This window comes from Sipha flava, unplaced genomic scaffold (assembly GCF_003268045.1).
Source record: "Sipha flava isolate LNK unplaced genomic scaffold, YSA_version1 168_pilon_pilon, whole genome shotgun sequence".
NCBI lineage: Eukaryota > Metazoa > Arthropoda > Insecta > Hemiptera > Aphididae > Sipha > Sipha flava.
In genome coordinates this window covers 679,199-696,552 of record NW_020271871.1, presented here as the reverse complement: position 1 = coordinate 696,552, position 17,354 = coordinate 679,199, and the positions used below count along the sequence as shown (strand labels likewise).

The following is a 17,354-nucleotide window of genomic DNA, read 5'->3' as shown; positions in this document are numbered from 1 at the left end:
CTTTCATGTTATTATTAACACTTGGCCATTACACAAGTATCAAGTGATCTACGTAAAGTTCACTTCCTATGTACAGTTGCTGTCAGTATAACTTATTGAAGAGGTAAAATAACAAAGGAATAAACATCGGTTTACTCCATCAAATAGATTTTAAAGTGTTATAACTTATTAAAACGAATTTTTAATTATATTTTTCTTTTAACTAGTCATTTATTTATTTTAATTTAGAGCAGACTGTCTTTAAGTCGAGTTTTCAAAAAAAAAAAAAAATAAATAAAATAAAATCTACTAAATAGTGGAAAAATTAAATAATAGAGATACCAGTTCCTAACAATATTTATGCCCGATTATATGTAAGTCAAGCTTTTTTTTAAATAAACATTAAAAATGCGTATGATTATTTATAATTCTATCGAATCAAGTAAAGCGTGACGACCAATCTATCAGTTTTTTATGTAGTCCTATTTTTAGTAGATTCCGTATGTATGTATTTGTTTTTGTGTTGATTTAACAATTTTCCAAAGTATAATTTATTCTATATGTTTTAGTCTATGTTATGATTTGAAATTTTAATTGTCAATCCGTATTTCGTGGTATCATTAAAACATTATTGAATACGATTTAATTCAATGGTTGTGGTTGGTTTGAAAATATTTGTTACTCAAAATTATTTGCTCTATAAAAAAAAATTTTAATAATGACACTGTATTGTTGCTAACATTAAAATATTGTAATAATTAAATAAAAGTAATTTATAATGGAAATTGTTTAAATAGTACACAAGTTTTTAACAATTTTATATTTTAAAATAATTAATAATCAATTATTGACAATCATCAATTGCTCACAAAGACAATAATTTCCAAAAAATAAAAACATCTAATGAAATGTTTAGCATTTTGTTTATTGCCTGATAAACAGAAAAAACGTTTCATCTTGGATTTATGACTTTTTCAGTGTTCGACGAAATGCGCGAACCACATAGTTCACGAATTGTTTGAAATACCGAACAATGGTTTTTTTTTTTTTAAATCGATATTTGATGCCGCTCCTTTCGCAGTCTAACGTAAAATAATAAGACATGACTAGATGAGAAAATAATTAGTCTAAACCATGTCGGGTAGTCTCGGGAGAATCACCGGGTCTCAGTAATTTAAGTAGCAACTGATTGTGCTGTTTCGCATTAATGTGTATACGCGCGCGGGCGGGCTTCGCACGTCAGTCACACAGAACACAATGAACTTAAAATGTTGTTTGAACGTCATGAATTAGTGAAATAATATTTTCATACTCGACCGTCTACATCGTACGCGCACTGTCCAGCGAACGGATACGTCATTGCGTCGGCCGTTTCGTACAATGAGTACCTCTGACCAGTGCGTTAGAACTCCGACGAACTGCTACGCGGATAATATGTTACAGCGTAAAAAAACCTAAAACAATGATTTAATGATTACCGTTTTTTTTTTTTTTATATGAAAATGGTATAACATTTAATGATAACCTCGGCCGTAATCTGTTTCCAGCTGCTAATAATTCTATTGATAATAATTGGCTGTCGACCAAATAAATTGTAGAGATGCATCAGTGCACACTGGCGTGGAACAATCAACAACGTGTACCCAAAATGCACGTCGGCTCAAGTCAAACATTTTAAATTCTCACAACAGCCACAGCGGTATCATACTCTGGGGTACAGCGTTAAGGAAAAAAATGTGTAATTCTTATATTTGTAAATTCATGTGTGTTGTAGAGCATAGAACAACAATAATACATTGTTTAATATAAAATTAAACAAAATTCACGTATTTCAAAAATTACGTATAATTCAAACAAACAACGAAGTTAACATTCATTATTCGTTGTACTTAATTTTACTTTGTGTGTATCAATGGATATTAAAAGTGAAGAAAAACTTATTAAAGACTTATATTTGGAGCATAGCAAGTGAGATATGGACCATAGATAAAACAGAAGAAATAAGACTTTTAGCTTTGAGACTTGGGGTTACAGGAGGTTGCTTGGAAATAGTTAAACAGAAAACATAACAAATCAAGATGTTTATCAAAGAGCAGAAGAAACAAGAAGCTTTCTGAAGACCTTGAAAACAAGAAGAGTCAAGTTAATTGGGCACATACTACACCATTACAGGCTACTTAGCAGAATAATAGAATGTGTCATTGAGAGGAAAAATAGCAGAGGGCGACCATTATTGGACAATATTAGTCAAATAATAAGAAATATGGACGGCAGATCGTATTTTGAAAAAAAAAAGCGATGAAACGTCAGGAGAGGCAAATCGTTGACAACTAGTCTTTGGGCTGTTGATGATAAAAGAAGAAGAAGAATAGATATTTTAAAGCCTAGGTATCCTTTAGCTATTGTATAATACAAGTATTATAGTAGATATTTGATTATAAAAATCAAATTCCTATATAGTTTACTCCGATAGCTCGTTTTTAACTTTGAAAAATGTAAAAACTTAGCAGATCTACCGTAGAATTTTAATAAACATATACACAATTAAAAAAAAAAAAAACCATAACACACAATGATATTCATAAATAATTGTACAGACCATTTTCGTTGTAATTCATCATCAATTTATAAATCAGTTGCAGTTTGCCTGAAACTATAAAAGGTAGGGCGTAGTTTTAAAATTATGAGACACCACTACTCCACGATTGGATTAAGAACCTAATAATTTTTACCTTAAACGAATAAGACACATCAATTATTCTACTAGATGATAAATACTAACGAGTTACACAGTTATTATGTTGGCTTCACAATAAGTAATAACTCGCTAACCCAACCACTGGACCACCCACCAGCCACCAGCCAACAAGATTTTCTAAGGTAGATCATCTACCTTACCCGAATATAGGGTTTGGCGCCACCGATCAGTTGTATTTTACATATTATTTTCAATATGTAAAATTTGACTATCGAATTCATTGTTTGATAATTTCTGTTACTCTCTGTTATCACTTATATATCCATGACCTAATGTTCGTATTTGGAATCACAATCTATAGGAACTCATAGAACGAGAATCCAAATTTATTTTTCTTAGTGTATACACATATAAATTTCACAAAAAATATGTCAATTAAGACTTTCATTATGATAAAGTTAGTCCGGTAAATCTGATGTTAAGTTGATAGGCTAACTATGGTAACTCTTTAATCTGTACACAACGAACATACAAGATATTTATTAGATTTTTTTTAACTTAACAGTCGATTATACCGACGATTAAATGTTTATTTATTTATTTATTTCATTGAAATACATACTCGCCTTGTAAATTGTACTTTTGAATACTAAAATTCATAAGAAATCAGTTGCGCGAAGAAACACAAGCCCAGTCATTCCAATTCGATTTTACCTGTGTGTTCCGTTGCATACCGCGCGTTAGACTTCGTTTATCGACGGCAATCAATAGCTCGTGCTCGCAGTTACAGCTAGGTGTACGAACATTTTAGTTGTAGGCATAAATATATCGTGTCAGATCCGAGTGCGGATATGATATTTCACTCTCCTCGCATCGTATCGTAACGTTAGCTTCATAACGGAACCCTCCTCCTGACGTTAACCCGTTCGTTCCTCGACCATACTAACTGCACCACCATTCGACTGATAACAAATAAATCGCTGCAGCCGGTCGCGATCGCGCGTAGGCATTACATCATTATCTACGATTGTAATACAGCGGTGGATTTTCGCCGGAGATAAGGTTCGACGTACCGGTCGACGCGCCTGCGTCTCGCGGGTCGCGGTACGACGCAAACGTATTGCGTGTAACGGACGTACGCCGTTACCCATTATAATAAGCGTGCGCGGTGTGCGCAAGACGACGACGACGACGACGACGACGAGATGGCTGATTGGCGGCGAGTCGGCGAGAGAGCAGGCGGTGACCTCCTATGGGGCTGCTCGGACCGCTTTTTTTTTTTTTCGATATCTTTCCGAACGTTTCTCGTTCGATTCCACCGGCACCGTACATAACGATAATAATAATGTGTACATTGCACGCGTTCGGCGGCGCGTATAATATACATGTTCGTTGGAATGTTCGGTTTTAATTACTATTCCAATAAGTATAACGGCTCGGCCGAACCCAATACGACCGAGTGACGCAGCTTTAACAATGCGCGCGTGTACTTCGGGGCATCAGCGGCTCGGGCCACGCCCACCGCAACTATTCGCTATAATAGTGTCTACGCGCACGATGTTCGTATTCTTCTGACGAGCGACGTGCGCTCGCGTGTGTGTAAAAAAAAAAAAAACTTTCGGACGAACACGTCAACAGGGCTGACGCACGGCGGTTGTACCTGGTTGTGCGTTAAACGGCCGTTCGCTTTCGTTTAGAAAAAGTACGTCTCAGGGAACACACGGTTTTTCGTTGTTTTCGTTTTAATCCATTATCTCGTTTCCGTCTTCCGACCGAGTAACGATTGCACACTCGCTCGATCTTATAACTATACGTTTTTATTTTGTTTTCATTTTTTTTGTTTTTTTTTTTTTTTTTTTTTTTTTCGGCAAGTAAAGAGCAATGTAATAATTTATGATTTTTGCCGTTCCAAGGCTCTCCTGTAATTAAGCGCGCGCGCGCGCGCTCGCTCCCGTAAATAGACTCTCTCGCACTGCAACCGTCCACAACACGTGTGTAATAATACAAGTGTATTATAAGTAATTATTAATTTTTTTTTTTTCGACTCGCCCAGAGTTTTCCCACCAGTCAAGGTTGTCATTAATAAGCCACGGACGCGATAAAACAATAGGTTATGAATTAACCACCGCAAAACGAAAGCGAGTCACGTTTTGTTTCGTTTGTTTTAGCAAACCCACTATTTTTCGATAATTTTTATTTCATTTTATTTTTTTTCACTACAATAGCTTTAATTTTTTCGGTGAGTTTCAATGCGTAAGTGAACTCACTGCACGTCATGGAGTGGTTTCGGGGGATATATTTAATACCTCGTTATTACCCGAAAACCAACCGGATTCCCAACACGATCAGTTTGGAAATATATGTTTCCGCTTTTAATAGTAACTATAACATTATAATGGATACGCACTCGACTAAGTTCACATGTACAAAAGTGAAATTTTTTATTCGGCTTCTAAAAGTAATATTTATGTTCTTTAAATGCTGTTTAACGAACCACTATATATATATATATACTGCACTATAGGTCAAGGATATTATGGGTTTTTAAAAGTATTAAGACGTGCTCACGTATGTAACTTGTACGTTTGCAGGAAATTTAATCGGTAATTTACTGGAATGAAAACACCTTGAAACTGCACTACGTTATGATCTGGTCATTCGAACAATACAAATAAAGATATTAACTAATATATGTCGACGAGTTTTCATTCCACCGGTTGATACGAATTTTATTTTGTACACTGTCAACGCTAATAACAATATATTAATGTTTATGTGATATACTTAGATTGCCTTAACTAACAATTTTTCTCTTTTTACTTCATGCATACTTGTACCACTCGGATTATGAAAGGTTATTTCAGTTACGTACAGTTATTTTTAACATTATCCAAACTCTGCAATGTACCAAATAATTGTTACCATAACTGAATGCTCAAAATATTCAACATAAAATAAATGATTGTTATAAATAGTTTAATATTTAAAAAAATCAAATTTAGTTCAAACCCCATAATGTGTATCTTTGAAACTCATTAATAACCACAAATGATTAAATTTATATTTATACATTTTTAATGAGTAACTTATACCGGGTACAATTATACACACGTGATTATCTATACACTACGATTTAGACAAATTAAATCGAAAGTTTAGAAAAGTCAACTTAAGTAGACTTATCAGGACAAATCCGGTCATTAGTTAAAGTTGCACTTACTATCTATTTGTCATATTTTCCAGGTTTATTGAATCTAATCATGACTTGAGAGGATGTTCCAAAAAAGATGTCCGTCGAATGCCAAGTGCACCAGTTTTACCGTCCAGAGACATATTCCGTAGAAGTAATCGAAGTAATAATGGTATCGTAGCTTCTGAAAGTGGTAAGTGTAACAATGTTATTTTAAATGTTATACAATTTTAAGACTATCTACTGCACTACACTATATTGTATTGTTACCCAAGAGAAATAAACTAAATATAATACTATAATTTTCATTCTAGAAATCAATTACCTATTATCTATTACCTATTATCCATTACAATAGTGTATAAGTTCGAAGACCTAGCCCTAAAGTCTTAAAACATTCGAAGAGTGACATAATAATATTATAAATACCGCAAAATAAAAATTGTATTATGTAATTTAAATGATAATAGTAATGGTTATAGTTATGATTATTCGATTCAGAATAATTTTAACAGTAATAATTACAGACATTTGGATCTATGTGGGATCATACATTTTTCAATTACTTTATATTATTTATACTACTCGTATATTTGTTGTTTGATTTTTATAATTTAAATTTGAAATACAATGATTATTTGTTATTTTATCCCAACTATCGTAAAGCTGTTGTACAACAACTAAAATATATAATATTTTTACTTTTATTTAACTACCTATTATTTCAAAACAATTTAAATACGAATTCATTATACTAGACACATTAAGTACCTTTTTATTATACTTCGAGTGTTACTCAAAGAGTGATTGATATGATTATAAACAATGTTTTTTTACAGATGGTATTACAATGGTTGGTTTTCAAAGACTAGGCACTGTACGTGGTTATAAGTTTGAACAAAGACCACTACCTATGATAAAAGATAGAAGTCGTAGCGGTAGCGATCCACTACATCTGTACTCGAGCGCTTCTGACGAACATGTCGGTCCACGGAAGTATGATAATAGCATTATTTTTTTATACATCCATTAAACACTTATATTTTTTTTGTTAGTATGGATTTAGTAGCACCTCAATCTGGTCTTACCCGCAGCCATGGTTGTTTATATGAAACAAACGATAACCATCGAAATAGTTCTCAGTACGTGGGATTTGAACAAATGTGGCAAAACAACAATTACCATTTAGAGGTATCTATTTTAAGCAGATTTTAACATAACATAAATAAAAATAATATGATATTTAAATAATACTTCACATTTATAGAGATCATATTCATCCGTGGATGAAAATACTGGAAGGACTTGGCCGGATTCCTTAAGCGATGAAGACTTAGCCAAACTGCGTCCTCTGTTATTTCTCGAACTTTCCGCTATGTTTGACAGTGCTGGTATACCGTTTCACAAAGGAAAACCGCATAAACGCAAAAGAAGAGAAGGTAGTTATTTCAATATTGAATGTAAATTAATCAAGTTAGGGTTTGTTTTAATCACTTCCTTGTGTTAAACAGAAGGTACGATTTTCGGTGTTTCGTTATCGACACTAGTTGACCGAGATGAAACAATCGCCAACCGTCGCGTTCAGGTACCTTTGATTGTTCAGAAAGTCCTTGGACAGTTAGAAAAACGTGGTTTAGGGGAGCAAGGTCTACTACGTATGGCGGCCCCAAAAGCAAAAGTTGACAAACTATGTGGGGCAGTAGAGAAGTTTTTCTACGCCAAACACGAAGAAGTGGATCAGCTGTTAGAAAAATGTTCTGTGCACGATCTGGTCGCACTACTGAAACGTTTGCTCAGAGACTTGCCCGGGTTATTGCTTACCCATGAGCTAGTCAACTTATTTTACCAAAGCTATTGTGAGTTCTATAGTATACCATTTAATTAATTCAGGTATTAATTAATTTTGAATTAACATTTAACAACTCTATGTTTTTAGCTGTACCTGACACTGTGAGAGCATTGAATCTACTGGTGCTACTGTTACCCACAGAAAACAGGGCTACTTTGCGTGTCCTCTTACAGTTCATGTCGAAATTAGTGGAATACCAACAAAGACACGACCTAGAGAATAAGATGACCGAACACAATGTGGCTATGATCATTGCTCCATCTTTATTTCCACCTAGGTAAATAATGAACAACAAATGCATTTATAGACACAAAATAAGATAACAATAAAACATTTTATTTACATTGTTTTACCATAGGTCTGTACATTTGGAGAAAAAAGACTTACAGTCACATCTAGATCAGGCTGCCCGTAGCTGCCGTCTAACCGAAACTCTGATGAACCACATCGAAGAGTTGTGCTTAGTTCCTAATGACCTCATGACTCAGCTTAGACATAACAACGAACTATACCAATGTAGACTGAAAGAAAATAATAATCCCGTATGTATATTACTTGGTATTTGTTCTATAAAGAGTATTTCTACCACAAACACAAACAATAATCTTGTAATAACATAATTGGGATTTCATATTTTTAATTTATGTATAATTTACCAATTGCAATGTATCATTAAAATAATATTTTATATTATTTTTACAGGTAAGAAGGTTCCTTGGAAAAAAGAAAACGGATATTGTCACCAAAAAAATTATCAACGAAGTTGATTATCAAGACGGTGTGGTCCGTGTCGATGCCCCTCAATTTCGGATTTCCGCTATTCCATTGTTTTTATCTGATACAACATCAGTCGGTGATGTCATTCTTAAGTAAGTATTGTATTACCAGCTAATGTATCAGATAATATCACATCCAAATAATAAATTGTGTATTAAAGAATTGTAGAAGAAGCCGCCAAACAAACAGTAACTAAGAATGGTCACAGTTCTAAGCCTTGCCGCAAGGACCTCAAGTCAAGAGCACTTACTGAACTTGCTCCCAATGGAAACTTGTCATGCTTGTTGACAACCGCTGATCCCGATATGGCTACTAGGACACATTTTCTATATGAAACTGGTGGCAATATCGGTAAGGCATCATGTTCAATTATTAGTGTAATATCAACTTTGTACAAAAATTTTGAATTCCTTTTGTATTTTATTTAAAAGTTATTTTTGATAACTGTTACTCTAATATATGGAATAAAACCCATATAAAAAAACTTAACGACAAATTTAACGTTCAAATAGTTTCATATAATTTATGTATTACGACTTTAGTCTTATTCAGATATGCGTTTGCTGCTTTATAATATAAAATGTAAAAATTACCAAAAATGTGAAGGTCGTAGACTCATAGGTAAGATTTATTAAGTTGAATAACTTACTGGAACTATGTGAACACAGAACATAGTTCTGAAGATTACTATGCTAAAACAATATTGCTATCAAATAGCACACATTTAAAAAAATATGAAGAACTATATATTATGAATTTTAATAAATTAATTAATTAATTAATTATAAATTATTTAAATTTTTTTAAAACGAACACATTTATTTATAAATTAAACATATTATAAATACATAAATAAATAAAACCTTAGTCTGGAGTATTATTATATTTATAAATTATGATCGGTATCGAATTAAAAATTCATTGTTATGTCACTAAAATCACAACTGAATATGAAAAAATAAAATCGGGACTCAGACAGACTGATTTATTTATTTATTTCTATATATAAATTATTTGTTTATATATATATTAATTTACGAGCATTAACCATTTAATAATTTTTTATAATTTTGATTTTATAATTTTTTTAAATACCAATATAGTTTAATATCACTATTAAATTAAATATTTGACTATACTACTTGATTGCAGATTAATTATTTTAATTTTTTTAAATCAATATTTACTGAATAGACAAAAATAAAAAGTTAGCTAAAAAATAACTGATTATGGATAGAATCAAGATAATACTTGGAATAATTTTCCCGCTATGGTCTTACTTGTAATGTAATTTATATAATAATTAAAACTATGATGAACATAGTACGACTAGATAACATAACTTACAACTATGATTACTCGTATTATACCAAGAAAAAAAAATGGAAAAAAGTTGATTTTGGAACATTAAGTTCAAAACGTAGTAATGTAATATTTTGGAAAATTTCCTTTTCACAAAAATGAATTATACACTAGTATTGGACATAAATTCATTAGGCATAATCTATTCGGTGTCATAACCTATTCTGTGTACAGTTTTCGCTAATTTAGGGAAAAATAATTTAATTTTTATATTTTATGACTCGTTTAGTAATTGGACGCAATTTAATATACTCACGTGAATGTTTTATTATCTATAGGGCAACGGCGCATAGAACCCACCGCCAACATGATGGCTGTATACCAAATGAATCCTAACGCTCAGTGGTTCGTTAAATGTGATCACAGAAACGGCATGACGCATGTATGACACATTATTTATGACAGTTATTAGTAAAATGTATCAATGTATTCGTATTTGTATCATAGGGAGTGTAAAACCAAAATATATCGTTTTCTTTTGTTTTCTCTTGTTTTGTTGATAAAACTAAGATTAATATTATTATGAATTTGTATTATTTTTATTTTTATTATATTATTATTATTATCATTATTATTATTATTACTTATGTTTACAATATCGACTACAATGATGTAATCAATTTATTTTTATTTTTTGTTTTTTTTTTTCTTTACTGTCGATCAAAATGTTTTATGAATAAAGAACAAGATGAATGATAAAATATAATATACTACTTTAAGATAAATGATATTTTCTTGTATTTTACGCCTGTAACTAATCAGAAATTTTAATGAGTTTTAAATGTATAATATAACTCAATTGAATACGCTAATGTCACTTTCCAATTAAGCGTGAAACATATTTCATACGATACACTACATCACTGAAGACATAGGTCGTATTTTTTTACATCATGCGTCACACTATTAAACGTTGAATATCATAAAAGAATTCTGAAAAATTAACATTAACCGCACGTATATGCGAACACAAAAATCAGATTTTAGCCTTCAAGTAAAAGTTCTGGTACAAGTTACAATACGATGATCAGGTTCTACACAACATTTTAAGGAGTGGCCATTAACTAATGGTGTACGGCGTCAGCAATAATGAGTGTGCCCGAGAAAGCTTACGCATATCATTATACAAATATACAATTATTATTATTCCGCACGGGATGAAACGATATGGAAAACGACTAATTCATAGTACACAAATACCGATTGTTAGCGGAGAACAAAGTAGTCCAATAAAACACAATGTAAACAAGGTTTTTTTTGTATGCTAATGTTCCCGTACTCCTATAATTCTTATATATAATATACATATAATATTATAAAATAACAAGCCTTTTTTTTGTACCCATTTTGTGACAATGATATTTAACCTTTTTGCAATTTTTTTTTTTCATGGAATTGTTCCAAATACCTTCCTAAGTGTTACCACGTCACCCAATTTTCAAAATTTTTATTTCAAAAAGTTGAAATCGGTAAAAATAATTTTTTACACGTAATTTGTATATCTATATTCTTATAATAATAACAACAGTCAACCGATAACGGTTGCTATGACTTATGTAAGATTATATGGAAAATCGTGTTATTTTGACAACCACAAATAACCGAGCTGACTCAATAAACTCGCTAATAATTAGTGGATTTCAAGCACTAAAAATGGATATCGATACTTTTCTATCGATACAGTTGTTAATAGTGAAGAATCGGTACATTTTTCTATAGAGTTCTTAAACTCACTAACACCATCTGATATGCCTCCTCATAAAATATCCCTGACGGTGGGAGTTCCAATCATACTTTTGAGAAATTCAATTATCCTTGATTATGTATGATTATATGGGACCAGGCTCCGTATAACCTCTCTTAAAAATATGTAATTGAAGTTGAAATTTTGACCGGATGTGCTAAGGGAGAAAAAATATTTTTCTGAGAATACCCCAACCATTATCCAGCTAAGTTTAGAAGATTTCAAATTCCGTTAAAAGTCTGTTTTGCAATTACAATAAACAAAGCCCAAGGATGAACTTTGACTTATTGTAGTGTAGATTTGGTAAATAACTGTTTTTCACATAGGCAATTGTATGTGGCATTTTCTAGAGTTGGAATACCTGACTATTAATACGTTTATGCACCATAAAATAAAACTCTGAATGTGGTATATCAAGAGGTTTTGACTTAAGCCATATTAGAATTGAGCAACTACGTATAGAATTATTTGTAAATATTATTATAATTTTGAGAAATCAGCAAGACGAACCGTTACGAAAAAATGAAAAAACAGCAATTGAAATTTGGAAATATGCTAAATTATGGTTCATTTTTCTATCAAGCTCGTCGTTTCAATTGTAGAAGTAGGATATACGTTTTGATAAAGATATCACATATTAAACATTACCTCTACATAACCCAGGAAAATACCGAGGTATAAATTTCTGTAGAGGCATTACTACTACTACTACTGAGCCATGTGATCTATATTTTCAGAAAAATATTTTATAGATATATGACTTGCGATAAGTTTTCTTGAATTGATGGCCATTGGTTGTGGGAAAAAATAAACTTTCAAGGAAATGCGGCCAATAATATGCTTCAAATTAATGCCGAAGGCATAATATAAAATCTAAGTACCAATAATTGAAATATGTAAATAGTTAAAGGGATTCGATACCGATATATGTTGTCTTTCACACCAGTAACATATTAAAATCTACTCACTTTTTTCTATTATTACGGTTGATGTATTGAAGGAGTAAGGATTCTGAAAATGCATTTGAAATATATTAAATATACTTCGATGATTGCAAAAACATCATAAGTCACATGTTTTATGAAATTGAAAGTTTAGTAAAAATGTATACTAGTCATGTGTTTCTATGCGTCGAGTGTAAAAACCCATGACTATTATACGTTTTTACTAATACCTCAATTTTATCAAATATGTAACTCGTGACGTTTTTAAAATCATCAAAGTATATTTAATATACCTCAAATGCATTTTCAAAATCCTTATCACTTCAATACATCAATCGTAATAATGAACAAAAGTGAGTAGTTTTTACTAATTAAGTACTACTGAAAGATAAATACAGTACATGTCTGTATCGAATCTCTTAAAGAAACAGTAAGAACTTACCACGTAATAACTACTGTGTACAAATAAACGACCATATTTAGAACCGAAAAGTATTTTTTATTAATTATGAAGTAATTAATAATTTAAAGTAAATATTGTTGAAACGTATATATTAAGATGCATCAAAATATTTCTGTTAATTTATCTTTTCTCCTAGTTGCTTCTATGGCGTTTACTCTAGTGAAATCTAAACGTTTATAAATAATAAACCACAAATTCGATATACAATTTTTATATACAACGATATTCTCATAAAAATTAAAATGTATAAGTTTAATTAAAACTATTAAAAATCTATCTTTCAATTGTTCTTAGCTTAACGGTGTGACCGAAATAGTTTGTTGGGCGTAGGACGAAATGTTTTGTAGTTCTTCGTGAAGACAGTTTTTTTCTATTTATATAAAATGTATAATATATATATATATGAATATGCATTATTCTACTGCATATTCAACGATGGATAGTGTAAGTGTTGACTCGTTCAGTTTAATTGATGTTTTTTTAACAGCCCAAAAAATGTATAATCCATGTACATAAATATGTATATATTTACTTCCGAACGCCTCACTTTTGTTCGAGCGTTAAGGTCCGCTCAAACCGAAGAGGTAACTACAGCGAAATTTAATGTCCATACGTTTTAATACGAGCGCACTCACTATCGCGAAATTAATACCGCGGCGAAAATGTTACCGCAAGATTGAGCGCGATATTTTTATTTTTCGCTACAGACACTATATTTTTCGCTTACCGCAGCAATAATTAGTTGTAAATTCCCAACTATGAGTTATCTACATTTTATTATTAATATATTAATATCTATAGAAAGCTTATCATTATATTGCACGATATATTTTGACTTTATATTCAAACACATATCGCATTCGTCGTAATCGTACACCTTGCAGTTGAATCTAACGTCGTGGTGTATGAATGTATGATTCTCTTGTTTAAAATTTATTATTTACAATAAAAATGACCAATAAAGTTGAACAGTTAATAGCTGTTGTTAAAGAATATCCCATCATATATAATATGACACTTCCAGAATTCAAGGATACGAGAAAAAAAGATTATATTTGGCATTATATTTAAGATTATATTTAAAATAGTAATTTGTTATTTTTTACTTTAAAATATTAATATAAATAAATAAAAATGCAATAATAACTAAAGTACATGTACGCGCATGGGTGTCACAATGTCGACTAGTAATTTTCGGCGAAATATTTCGCTCTCCGGTTAGGTTAGATCAGCGGTATTTAAAAAGCGATAAATACCGCTGCCGTTACCGCTTCGGTTTTAGTGGACCTTTACACGTATAAACTTGGTTTTATTTGTATATTCGTATTATTAGTACCAAGCCGGGGCGGATCCAGAGTCGGGAAACTGTGGGTCAAGAGGCCATTTATTACAGATGAAACTGAATTAGAAATGAATACTTTGTAAAAAAAAAAAATATGCTTATAAAAGTGTATAAGTATATTTATATTACATTTTAGAATTAGTGATACCACCGATAGTGACTTATTTACGATTAATAAATATAATCTAATTTTATCAGCGCAACAAACTAACCGAATAAAATATGATTTACTTAACTTTCTACTAAAACGATATAATTTAAAATATAAATTATAAATTGAAAAATTTTAAATGTTGAATATACATGGCATTCATTTTTCAAGTAACTCCGATGGGCCAACTGTCCAAGAGTCCAAATCAAGGTCTAAAAAGAGAAAAAATTAACAAAAGACCAATTTTGTTAACAAATATTACCTGTGGATCAGCTGACACCCTGAACCCCCCCCCCCCAAGATCCGCCCCTGGTACCAAGTACAATTAATTTTATTGATTTTTAGAGCATTTTCGCATTTTAACGTTTTTCTAGTATTTACTAAATATTTTATTACTGGAATTTTGCCAAAAAATAATTTTTACGAGGAACATATCGAGTTGCAAATAGTTGCAAATTAGTTGCTAATTTTTGGCACACGCTTCGTGCTAATATGATAACTTGGGGGACCAACTTCACACATGTAAATGAATCGCAGAAACCACAGAATTGTAAAATAAAAACAAAATGTACATCAAGTATTAACATTCAATATAAGTTTTTCTTATTTTTATTTGACTACCTTCAAGTTAAACTATAGTATTTCTATTGTTTCATTGTTAACATGTTTATAGACGCTCATAGACGTCTGATCTGGTTGAATTATAAAATGTTAACAAAAATACTTAAATTACTTAAATATATTTGTAAAAGTGTACTTATAATTACATTATTTTATATATTTACCTTGGAAATTACTCTGGATTATTAAAATGTTTGGTAATCTAATGCAATGATACAATAAGGGATTAACAATGACATCACTAACTATTAATACATCAAATTTTCTAAGAAAACATAAAATAATATTTGATGAGGTATATTTATTTCCAATAATTTAAATTTTTTTAAAAATATAACCAAGTAAATATTATTATTATCAATAAAACTGACGCGTCCAATCACAAAACTGAAAAAATGTTTCCTTTACTAGTCCAATATTTCACTGAACATGATGGAATTCAACAAAAGCTATTAAATTTTGATTCTTTAAAAAATTAAACGTCGGAAACCATTTCCAATCGACATTTAAAGACAGTTGCAGATTCCATAGGATAAGTTAATTGCGTTTGGTGAGGAAAACACCAATACCAACTTCGGAGGGCTTCAACGATGAGGTTAATGCAATTGTTATCATAAAATAAAAGAAGATCTAGAAAAACCTATAGAAGGTATTTGATGTCTAGCCTATATCCTGCACATTACTATATCATGTGGTACTAGAATATTATCAGTTGTTGTCGAAATTATCGTCCTTAAAATATTTAATTATTTTGCAATATACACTGTTAGGACGGAAAAATTGAAAGAGTTCTATTAATTTGTTGATATTAATCATCAGAATTTTTTTTCACACTCAAGAACAAGATGGCTGTCGTTAATGTCCGTGGTTGAAAGAATCTTGAAACTTTGGAAACCACTCAAAAAAAAAAAAAATGTTGACTTAGAAGAAAAGGTACCTAAAATAATTTCTGATTTCTTTAAAAGTCTGATAAGTGAAATTTATTTCCTGTTTCTACATTAAAATTTGAATTTGTTTATAATATATTTGTATATAATATAACCCTACTCATTAAATTGTCCTCAAAAGAAATAAACTCGAATGAATATGTTCCTTTGAAATCGGTGTTTCCAATTATTATTGCGTTTGTGTATTACGCAATTACGTGTATATAAGCTATAGCACTATAGATAGTACAAGTACTATGTTTATAAGTATACAAACACAATAATAATAATAATAATAATAATGATAATAACACATAATTTTCTATTATTTGATCGTGTCTTATTGTTATTATTTAGGTTAGTTAATGGTGATCGTAACTAATTATCCACGATACCACGATACCCGGTCGCGCATTATCAATAGCTCATGGCAGATTTTTTTTCAACTGACCTATACCACCAGAGCCGCAGCTAAAACATTTACAAAAAAAAACTTTCCCTGCCGCCGCGATGGTATCTCCGTATTATACATAATACGTGTATATTATACTGCTACATACTTCGATCGTCAGTTGTGATCAACGTAACGACGCGTCCATACAATAATCACACACAATTAACTAAACAATTTCAGGCAAATATTTCGAATGAAATTCAGAGTAATTTTTAACTATTTAAGCCAATGTCTATAAAATAAATTATTTCCTCTTTCAATACAATTCGTCACCTATAATAGTAATCCCGTACAAACACAGCGTTTAAATATTTATATTTCGTAATTAATGTAAATTAATGTAATTAATTGTCTGACGTAAATATTAAATTTCTCATGAATATAATTAACTACAGAAATATTATGAATTATATAATATAACAACTCGTGTTTTATAGTTAGAATTTCAGTAAGTTTTTAGTCTTTTTAAAACATGGCACATTATATGATTGAAATTGTTTAAAAAACTTTGTATTTTAATGACAGTAAAATACGAAAATCGGTTGAAAATGCTCGTTTTGAAAGTATGATACATTGAAATCCACATATATCTTGTGCATACTATTAAACCTTATATATTATTAAATACGTTAAATTTGCCAAACTTTAAAGTAACTTTATTTTTCAACGATTTAAAGGAAAAAAGTTGTATTTCATTAGATACGTTTCGAGTACGATTATAATTTGGTAATTTCCTCGGATTTTATTTATAATTGGTAAAAACATAAATAAAAAATGGACAAAAGAACCGTTTAATTTCTAACACTGCACGTAGTGTCGATCTGGCTCATGATTGGGCATTCGTTAAAAAATTT

General features: G+C 30.8%; 1 protein-coding gene across 2 annotated transcripts in view; it reads left to right on the top strand.

Annotated features, from left to right (window-relative positions):
* LOC112679792 (rho GTPase-activating protein conundrum) overlaps positions 1-10,341 on the top strand; it is a 53,257-nt gene extending 42,916 nt beyond the window's left edge. For both annotated transcript variants that reach the window (XM_025549712.1, XM_025549711.1), the window contains exons 4-13: positions 5,921-6,060; positions 6,707-6,863; positions 6,923-7,058; positions 7,135-7,306; positions 7,379-7,723; positions 7,804-7,993; positions 8,075-8,258; positions 8,419-8,585; positions 8,654-8,844; positions 10,134-10,341. In XM_025549712.1, the coding sequence (XP_025405497.1) occupies positions 5,921-6,060; positions 6,707-6,863; positions 6,923-7,058; positions 7,135-7,306; positions 7,379-7,723; positions 7,804-7,993; positions 8,075-8,258; positions 8,419-8,585; positions 8,654-8,844; positions 10,134-10,243 (1,792 nt within the window). In that variant the 3' untranslated portion in view covers positions 10,244-10,341. The remainder of the gene's footprint in view (positions 1-5,920; positions 6,061-6,706; positions 6,864-6,922; positions 7,059-7,134; positions 7,307-7,378; positions 7,724-7,803; positions 7,994-8,074; positions 8,259-8,418; positions 8,586-8,653; positions 8,845-10,133) is intronic.
* Positions 10,342-17,354: the final 7,013 nt, after the last annotated feature.